At 35.5% G+C, this 11,212-nt stretch overlaps 1 protein-coding gene across 1 annotated transcript in view; it reads right to left on the minus strand.

Moving 5' to 3' along the window:
• The window catches only part of LOC118276077 (toll-like receptor 6), a 113,592-nt gene extending 104,025 nt beyond the window's left edge, over window positions 1–9,567 (minus strand). Inside the window, exon 1 of the mRNA XM_035594224.2 lies at window positions 5,251–9,567. Within this exon, the coding sequence (XP_035450117.1) occupies window positions 5,268–9,107 (3,840 nt within the window). The 5' untranslated portion in view covers window positions 9,108–9,567 and the 3' untranslated portion in view covers window positions 5,251–5,267. The remainder of the gene's footprint in view (window positions 1–5,250) is intronic.
• Between the last annotated feature and the right edge of the window lie 1,645 nt (window positions 9,568–11,212).

Genomic DNA, 11,212 nt, shown 5'->3' on the forward strand with positions numbered 1-11,212 from the left:
GTGTTTCTGTGAATTTTTATATTAACATACTTTTTACATGATTTATGAATATTTTTAGACAAACAGAATACGACCTTAGTAAATTGGGTCAAATGATATAAATGGATTACATCAACAGAATCTAATAAGATTATGGTTATAATATTTAGAATTTCATGAATATAATTACTATTTTTATCGAATATTTATTTATCTGAAGGATTATTTGATATGTGGAATATAAACCTAAACAAATTCTGTCCATATATACAAATGAAGGCACCTTACTACTTACTTAAATTTGATCAGATCAGGAGACAAAAAATATATCTGAACTAGATTTTTAACTTCAGTAAAGGCAAGGTAAGCGCCACAAGATCGCCCTTTAAGATAAACAATTAATCACTTTTCAAACCCATTCGCCCCCAATTAAGAATAGCAATCATTTGTTTCTTTCTAATGTTCTATTTTCGTTATGTTTTGTCTTTCTCTATTTCACGGTCGTATGCCCGTAAACCAGTTAAAGTCTTTTCCTAGTATTTGTTTATAAATTGCGTTGGAAGATTGATTTTACTTCTTTTTATTTATTAGTATGGAGCAATTACTGCGTTTTAGTATTTTATTTGTATAAAGGTCATGTTATTTTTAGTAAACCATCTTGTTTTGAATATGATTTCTTTGAAAAATATGTTTATAATGTGGTTAGTGTGTGTTGCGGTTTGCACTATAGGTACCTAAGTATGTAACTCTATTAATTTAATGTTTATTAATTTTATTTCAGACTACCTACTGGCAGCTATTTCATCCATGTTCCTTTGGGATAAAAAGTATCTTATCACTCAAATTTACCCATTCAATAGTTTCAGTTGTCTGTGATGTGTTTAGAATGAATTTTATACCAAAATTAAGTAATTGTCATTTTTTAAATAAATAACTTTAATCAACAATTTATTATAAAAAACCTTTCTGTAACTGACACCATTTCAAACTGCTATTTTAAAAGGTTCTAAATATGTCAGTATCAGTTTAAATTCATGACAGTTTGGGGAATTCCGGTATTTAATTTTAAAACAACTAGAAACCAGAGTTACCAGGGCTGGGTAACGACATTTAAAATTACATTTCCAACAGAAAATCTAACATGAATTTATAAAACGAACTGTTTACATGGCCGCCATTTAGGTGGCAGAACCATCCCTTAATACATATAATGTTCCTCCGTATTTATGTCTAATAGTACCACAAACAGATTAAACCTTCGTCCCTCCTAACTTTAGTAAATACTCGTGGTTCCGTAATTTCCATTTCAACATACAAATGTATGGGACTTGAATTTTCACTGCAGATAGTACTGAGTATCCCCTTTTAACGATAAACTAAGTTAATTACAAAACTAATTCCATTATGGTAGCTCTGTCCGGCACTACTTCCAAAATATTGGATTAAATTATTATTATACACACGTTTATTGTTTAGTTTAAAGTTTTAAACGTATATTGACGCCTTTGTCCGGGAAAGGATCCCTCTGAAATGTTGTTATTGGAGAATCTGATAACGCGTTTAGTTTAAGCATTCGCGTCAATTTGTTTTCATCCGGGTTTCCGGAGTCTGTTTGTTTATTATGAAGTTGAAGTATGTATAACATATATTCTTGTTTTCATATCTCTTACGAATTCAAGAGAGTTTTTTAGTGTTTTGTGAATTTTCGGATTAGAATTGCAAACATTTTTTGTCTTGCCAAAAAAGTCCGTTAAAACCAGTAGGTAGGCAATTAGAAAAATATTTCAACATATTTCTTGAATAAATAGGTGTCGTTATCGCATTATGCTAAAATGATCTAACATAATGTGTTTCCAATGCTATTAAATTGAATACTAGATTTTAAATCACCTCCTTATACAAATTAATCTGAAAAGAATCGAGCGAATATCAACAATCGTGACCCTCCACAAAAGGTTAGTCCACATAAAGTTGTCATAAAGACTTCTACGTGTCATAAATTTGCTCGGCACATTGGCCACAGTAGCAAACAAGTTTCCCCATAACTTCTACAGCGAGGAGCGACACCAGATTTCGTTGACGCAAGGAGACAGATATTACATCGGAAAGGGAGGATTACTTGTACCGACGGCCATAAAATATCGCTAAATAAGTGACAAATAGACATAAATTGAAGAAAGTAACAAGTTCAGGATCAATAAGTTTTCTTTGTTTTTCTGATGGCAAAAATATGCTGAAAATACTTTCTCTAGGATCTACATTAATTCATACTGTAATCGAGTCAAAAATGTTTTCCATATTCCAAAACCTTTATAATAAAGAATGACAAATGTCTAGATAAGACCTACACAGGGCATTCAAAAAACTATTCTTATAAATCTTCAACGTCTTACAAAACTGACCCGTCTACTATCTTTGATAAGGATCCAACGACAAAAATAACTGATGTTGATTTCGATTTGATTCGTCCGCAAACAGATAATAGGAGTTTCATGAGTTGACGGCTAGATGCCGTTAGTAGTAGCAGGGGAAATATAATTTGGCATCGTGGGGTGGAAAATATGGGAATTTATCGCTGCGTGTATGTTCATAATGGGAAGAGAATGGTCTGAGGAGTCAAAGGGCGAATTGCTACTTTTACTATATGATGATGACGATGGCAGTTTATGGAGATTGCATAGATCATAGAGACGTGAATTTGTTCAAAGAACAATCGACAAGATATTGCTTAAAGTTTCCGAGGGCAGATTTATATGAACTATTTGTTACTTTTAATAGGGATTATGACGGGGTATCAAAATTTAAAATCTTTAGTCCATAAGTTAAATAATGAAAAATATTAGACACGTACTTTTTATTTTGTTGTAGGTATAAGAAAACATACATTAAACGATTCAGTTAAGAAGAGGGAGTTACTACGATATTTCAAATCAACATAAGTATCGTCGAAAGTACTTGTTTCAGTAAGAAAATAAAAAATACGCGGCTAACGTTTTGAAATAATCTACCAGACGGACATTAAAAAAAAACTAATCTCCATAAGGTTACCTACATACTTATAATCGCTCCTCTCGACTTGATATAAATTAAAAATAGACCAAAATATGAATGATTCCAGAATCCCTATTCTCAATAACCTAATTTAGTAGAATGAAGTAGTAGGCAGTTGAGCTAAAATGGATAAACGATTTTCTGCTATGCCTCAAGGCGAATAATTTATCACTGTTACTGAATTATCGCTATATTTAGATTCTACAGCCAGTTTATATTAATAGCCATTTGTTGACATTCTGAAGGACTAATGGTAATACTGCTTTATGATTTGGTCACTGTTTCGGTTTGAAGTTACGCGATTAAGTAATTCAATCATATAACATTTACCTTTTTGTAGATAAATATACGACTCAAAAATGGTACCTATTACTACATGCCATAGGGTTTGAATTAACTTGTACAGTTAAACCCTATGTTACTAAGAATGTGTTAAAATCAATAATTTTAATTTTATGATTAATTTTGAGAAATATCACTACTTACTGTATTAAGCCAGCTTTGATTAACAGTCTAACCTGAAGATATCAAGGGCTTTTTTATAGAATACTTTATATTATAAGGTAACTATTGCAATAAATAAAGCAAGAATGATGTCTTACATTAATCAGTTTGGTACTTTATTACGTATATGTATTATTTCTTTTTCGTCTTTTTTTTTAAACATAACTTATTTGGTCCGATAAATTCGACATCCCTAACTTTCTTATTCCCTTTTTTGCTCAAGTTGAAAGTCAAATTGAATTAGTTAAGGTAGGGAGTTCTAAAATAATTCCTATCTCTTTTTAAGACAAGTTCTTTCGTCGTATTTTTTTCTTTTAGTAGGATTTTTAAGATGGGTATAAGACATTTTTATTGAATAACTTTGAGGGGTTAGGAAATATAGCTATTTATATGTGAGACCTTTTTATATTTCGATATAATAATTTATGTCTTAATTGATTGCAAATCACGGTTTACTCATGTAAATATCTAAAAAAAAGCTCGACTAGTTTCGAGTCTCAGAGACACTCTTCATCATGAACAGAAAGTTATTATAAAAACTTTATATTATCTTCATGCGTGCTCGTTGACAATCGTAGCAATTGGCGTTCAAGGCAGAGAGAGGCGTGAGGTTATATAATTAAGCAATTACTATCTTCATTATAATTGTTTGCTACCTTTGCTATTTTAGTATCAGTTGTCAAAATATTATGAGTATCTTAATGTTTGTGTCTATGTGTGTATAATTTAATTGTGTAAAAAAAGGTTATTCTCATTTGAAAATAATAATGCTCGATACGTAGTATTGGTAAAACTTCTGAACAAGCAGTATGTCTTGTGAACTTCGTATTATTGGAAATCATGTAAGAGAACATAAACTTAAATTGAGCAAACTTTATGTTAAGTAGTCGAACCTATTCATGAATGTATTGAGCTCCAATGAAGTAGGTATACGTATAATGCTAAGTATAGAACTTGGGGTACCATTTACCCGCACTAAACTTTGCTAGAGTGACTTTCAATTTTCAATATGTTTGCATATTGCCTGAGTTAGTGTTCGAACCTACTTCCATTTTAACATGTCGATGAGTACTTTAAAGTTTGCAAGTGGGTGTGTCAGAACTTCGTCGTTCTTCGAATGTTTGGTCTTGATTTAATTTTGCATGTTATCGAAACCTACTTCTGTTTATATATCACCAAAAAAACCAATAAAAAATAAAATAAAAGGAACACAATAAATGAAACAAAAGGAAATAAAATTTTAAAAATGTGTATTTCTTGTTTTCGTTTTTTTATATAATAATTGTTTTGCATATTTACAGTTGTATTTACAAGATCATAATATTTACAGACTCATTATTGACAATGTTTGATCTAAAAAAACTATAGTTAATAAATGCATCTGTACATAGCTATAAGTTTTAAACTTTGGCATTATATAATATTTTAAGCGATCCGAATAATAATTATACTCAGTGAAATATTTTTAACAAATATTAACATATACATCGGATTTTCCGTAATCTATAAATTACTATCGCAGAAATCAGGAAAATATTCCGTAACAATAAAAATAAAACCAGCGACCTAATCTATACAAATAAATGCACGTCGTGTCAGGCTTTGTAAATCTTAATCTATACAATAAATATAATGTGGAACAACCTAAAATTAATTATCACCATTTTATTGGACTAATACGGTTAAGCGTTGCAAGTAATGTCAGTGTCTGTTTACCTGCGTTGGAGCATACGCTACGCCCAGAGCTGCGCTTGCGGCGGCATGCGGTGGGGGTGCACGTCGCGCGTGTGCACGCTGGTCGGCAGGGCCAGCCCGTCGCCGAGCAGAGGGGGGAGCTTGCCCGGCGGCGGCGGAGGGGGCGGCGCTGGCGCCCGCCCGGCCCCCACCGGAGACACCGAAGCGTAAATATTCACTGTCGACCGGTGATACTGACACTTCCGTAAGTCCGGCATCGCGAACCTTAACTTTTGCCAAAATTGTCTATCACCCCACTCTATACAGGTGTTCGCTTTCAAACACAACCTGAGCTCCGGGTCGATGTCTCTGTTCGGAAGCTCGCCTAGCAATATTATTATCAGTCTTCTTCGTCTCTCTTTCAGTACTTCATGGAGTGCCGTTTTAAATTCGAAACGACACCATTCGTTGTTAATGAAATTTTTTGATAGGACTATTATCGTCCTTTTGGATGACTCTACGGCCTCTATTATTGTATCCGCTACGTATGCTGAGGCATTAAAGTCCCGGTAATGTAGACAGAGCCGGAAACTTGGGTCGGTGGATTCTAGTCCAGGCGCCAACATTTGAGCAACGAACGCCTCATCTTTAACGCTATAACTTATGTAGGCGTCAAAGAGACGATCTTTGTCGGCTTCATCATCAAAGGCTGTACTTTTGTAGCACATTCTAAATCCACAATGATAGTAAATCCAGACTCGCAGCTCGCGTCGCCAATAAAATACGCCGCATATTAATGCCGAGCTTATAATGAACACGCACAGTGATATTAGCAGCAGAGGGAGATAATCATTAATTACTTGATTCTCGATTATGGATGAGCTTCCCCCTACGTGACTTGTGCATATCGTCGAGTTGAAATCTGCCATCAATGGTCCCACAGCGTTCGTTACGTTGTCAAATACACACGTTATTTTTAATGCATCTTCCACTTTTCCCAGGTTATTTTTGAACCAAGTGCGAAATTTATGCATGTACTGACAATCGCACGACCAAAGGTTCCGCGAGAGACTTATCTCAACCAAATATGGATTCATCGTGAACTGCCACACCGCGAAGCCGTAAATGTTATTGCCTTCTAAGCGCAACACTTCTAAATGCCTCAACTCCATGAAGGTACGATTATCGATGTAATGTATTTTATTGTCTTGTAGATGCAACTCGCGCAAATTCTCCAGAGGCGACAGTTCGAAACCTAGCAACTCTTTTATATTGTTCTTTTCTAAATGCAATATTGTTAAGCGTTTTAGTCCACTAAACGTATTATTATACAGAGCGTCAATGTTAGAATTATTAGCATATAATATTTTTAAGTTCTTACGTCCAATAAATGCATGACTCGTTAAACCACCAAAATTATTACCGTCTAAATATAGTTCAGTAGCGTCCATAGGTATACTGCTAGGTATTTCTGAATACCCAGCAGCAGAACAGTCCACAATATTTGCTGACCACGGTTGGTCATGATAACACGTACAGTTCGATGGGCACGTCATTTCACAATCACAAGCGTCAAAATCACAACAATGGCACAGCGTAAAACAGTGAGTTTTATATGTACACAAAAACTGAGATGATTCCGCCTCGATAAGCGGAATATAAGTCCTTTCACGATTGTATAATAATTTGCAGTAAATGCTCTCCAAGTCCATGACACGTGGATGTTGTCTAAGATGGTCCAGTTTGTTTATGCGTTGAAGCCACTCCATAGTACAGTCGCACTGAAACGGGTTTCCACCAATATAAAATTCGGGTAGCGGTCGTCCCGGATCGACCGGAGTTAGTCGAAGCGCATTGAGATCCATACTAGTTATCTGATTTGCATACAAATCGACTCTCGTTAAATTGGTTTTTCCAACAAAAGTTTGGGCTTCAACTTGTGTAATTTGATTATCATTCAGAAACAGCAACTCCACACTGCTGGGAATTGAGAAAGCTGATATTTTTGTCATTTTGTTGAAACTTGCGTCTAGTGTTTGCAAACGCAGTTCCTTGTCCATACGGTAATTGTTTCCCAGTTCCTTGATATTATTACTGTGAAGATCCAACCACTGAAGTCCCGAAGGAATGACAGTGTAATCAAACCATTCTATTTGGTTGTCTGATACGTTTAACCATAATAGCGATGGAATATTTACAAATAGGCCTTGAATATTCGTTAGTTGGTTAGCATCTAACCGGATAGCCTGTAGTGTGGATAGTGTTTCAAATGCATTCGTGTCGATGTGCTTCAATTTATTACGTGCAAGATTTAAAATTTGCAGGGACGGTAAATCTGTAAACACGTCTTTACTTATGTTTTCAATTTTATTTCCGATAAGACGAAGGCCATACACGTTATGCAAACCAACGAAGCCGGGTTCTTCCAATGACGTTATCTGATTCTCTCCCAGATCAAGAGTTCTTAGTAATCGCATATTTCTCAATGCTATGGGCACTTTCTTTAAACGATTGCCATTTAAATTCAAATCTTGTAGGGAGGATGTATTTCTGAATGCTTCAGGGTGGAGTTCTTCGAGATGATTATTATCAATAGATAGTAATGACAGCACATACAGACCATTTAAGGCATAAGCATCGATGTGAGAGATCTTGTTGTAAGATAATATCAACGTGTGTAGATTGTTCATTGGTGCAAACGTATCAGCTGCAATGCTCTCCAGCATGTTATGTTGAACATTCAGAATTTGTAGTGTGTACAAATCTTTGAAAATTTTGGGATCCAGTTTAGTTAATCTGTTATTAGATAAATTCAACAGCACCATTCTTATGAGACCGGTGAAAGTATTCTCATTAATCCAAGTACTTGTTAAATGATTATTAGATAAATCCAACGCTAATAGTTGATCTAGGTTGGCGAACAGACTTGGTGAAAGCACACTTATAGAATTGTTTTGTAAGTATATTTCTTTGATGACCGGCCTGCTATCTTTAAACAGATCTTGCGGAAGAGCGACTATTTTGTTGTTTGAAAGATCAATTATCTGCAGCTGTTTCAATCCAGATAACGCTTTGTCAGCCACCATTGATATTTCGTTATCGTGAATGTGCAGTTCTTTGAGTCTACGTAGAGCCATAAATCCGTTTTCTGGCATTAGCACAAAGTGATTGCTTGAAGCGTCTAGTACCTCAATATCTAATGAGCAGGTTGCATGTGACATAGAAGGCGCCGAGGGAGGAGGCCCATCCTGTTCACTAATCAGTGCTTGATGCATTGCACGCTCTCTGAATCCCAAATCACTCACATCTTGTAGACGGTTTGAAGATACATTCAAATACACTAAATTAGTTAACGGGCAAAACAAGTTTTCGGGAAATGACCAGATGTTATTAAAACTGAGATCCAACTTTTCCAACTGTCGAACAGCCGTAAAGCTTTCTGATGCTATCTCTAAACTCATAGCGGCCCACTCCGTGTTTTTCGTTCGAATCGTTAAATTTCGGAGGTCTCTCAAGCCGGAGAGTACGCCAGGCGGCCATCTTCCAATTTTACAGTTATCTAAAACAAGTTCACGTAGTTTCACTAGATGTGCGAAACTTCGATCATCAAGGGAGCTTTTGTACATCATTTCTTCATTACACTCTATTCTTAACGATGTTGTATGTTCTGAAGGTATCACACTGAAGTTGGTGGTGTCGAATTCACTGTTTATTGTGCGGAGTTTACACGTGAGGGAAACCTCGTGTGCATCGTTGGGACCTCTCAGCCACCACTGGCAGTCATCAGGTGCTTCATATTTTAGTGGCAGGGAGCTTTGATCAGCCACATTCAGGCCAATGACGAACCAAAACAAGATTTGGCAAAGACGATTTCTTAAAAAAGTTTGTTGTTGAGCCATGATGGGGAAAATCAAATATCAGGGAAGAAAGAAAACAAGACACGATAGTCTCAGTGTCATGTTTTTTCCGTCGGCGTTCGCGTATTGCGTCCCCTTGCCGGATGTGTAGTATCCATCAATTTATGAACACTATTTCGGCTTCAATTTAACAAATAGTCCTTGTTGAGATAATGCTCATGATGCGTCAATATCAATTCACAATCCAGTGTTTTAGCGTTCTTCGAAACGTAAACAAAATTTCACAGAAACTGTCCACATCAGTATTTACGAAACGTCCAATATTCACTGTAGTAGCATTCAAAATTATTTTCTGAATACTATTTAACTGGTTTTGTACAATAAAGTCCGTAACAAAATTTTGTATCGTAAGTGATAAGCGTGTTTTCACTGTAACGTAAGTCCGATCAGAGCGTCATGTGGCGCGACCGTGCCCAGACGCTGCTACCAGTCGACTGAATTTTGTCGAGCCATTGCAGTCGAGTCGAGTATACGTTCGGGGGAGGGGTGTGGAGCGGGGCGAGATGAGCCGAGCGGTGGCGAATGTTCACGACGACTTATTACAATAAATTATTTTTTTCGGAGCTTTAAGCGATCGACTGTGCGTCTCCCAAACCGCAAACTTTGAATGAAACCTGGCATCAGCTGCTTTGGGAACTTGAACTGGATATTATATTTATCATACCTACTGTGATTTGTTATTGTAGGAGTTGGTAAATATAGATCAGGAATGTATCAATAAAGTAAAAACATTATTGATGGACGAATCATTGAAGCCGCTTCAATTTTATTTAAAGGCACTTTTGACCTTAATAAAGCTCAACAATTTTGCACCTCAATTTTTTATCTGAAATTCCGGTCACTGTGAGAAATTCGGTGCGTTAGCTGCCGAAACCTTCTAAGTTATGGAATAATTCGCATGCCACGAAGCGATCGATTTAATACCCTATTAAGACTTCCCAGAAATTATAAGATACCTGAGGAAGCCTAGTTTTAGGATGTTGTGGTTTACAGGCCGCTATGCCTGATTAATTTACTCAGTATTTTTATAAGATAATCGAATATTTAAAAAATAACTTTGTAATGACTATGGGAGACTGTAAAATAATATTACGTATGTAATAAACGATTATTCTGATATATTGTATCGTTATACTAACCTGTATGTTGAAACGGAAATGAAACTTTAAGATTGAGGTCCTAAGATAGGTTTAAAAATGTGAATAAAAAACGGAGGAATCATTTTATTTAATAGGATTCGAAAGATTCACATAACCTTTTTAATTCTATTATAACCAAAAAATACTTTACAAATTCTCAAAGAAATTGAAATTAACTTACCACAATAAGAACAGAAACTAAAAATCTAACAAAAGACGCCCGAAACGTTTTCAAAGTACACGTAATCGGGATTAAAATCAACCCTTTTATGAAATGCTAAAATTAAAAAGCAATGGCATAAAGGTATTAAAAGCTTAAGGTAACAAAATTCTCTAACAAAAGAGGTTTTCTGTTAACGCTTGGCAGACCACACTGGCTGTCAGACGACGGAAGATATCATTTTAATCCTTTTAGTTAAGTTGACTATGAAAAGACAGATGCCTTGCCGGCATCCGTGTTTTTCTTTTGTCACTTAGCTGACTCTTAATGGTTGACGTGAGATAAATTAATAGTTTGTTATTAATTTTGATAGGAGCCGAGGGCGGGCTTTCTCATCGAGATAAAAAGTTTGAAGATTATGGTTTTCTTATTTTCGTATTTAGGATAAGCTTTAGTGAAGTTAATTTGTCACAGAGTTTTCTATTTTGCGAAACTAATATAGTTAGACCGTCTTCTTACACTTTTTAATCTTTATTAGGTTCTATAAATAAAGGTGTTTAACCAATTCATAAAACAATATTTTAAGCATTGTATAAAATGTGTCAACCCTATCTTTACTGGGACTTAGGGTTCGTGGTAGACAACTTAAAATGGGTCGTGTTCCCCTCACAGGGACCTTAGGGGTGATATCACCGTTCTGATAATATCATAATGTGGTTAAAGTTGGTAATGTGGTGAGATCGAGCGCACAACTTGCTAGTCACTCGACCGACCGTAGAATCTTCTTT

Source organism: Spodoptera frugiperda, chromosome 31 (assembly GCF_023101765.2).
Source record: "Spodoptera frugiperda isolate SF20-4 chromosome 31, AGI-APGP_CSIRO_Sfru_2.0, whole genome shotgun sequence".
NCBI classification, from domain to species: domain Eukaryota; kingdom Metazoa; phylum Arthropoda; class Insecta; order Lepidoptera; family Noctuidae; genus Spodoptera; species Spodoptera frugiperda.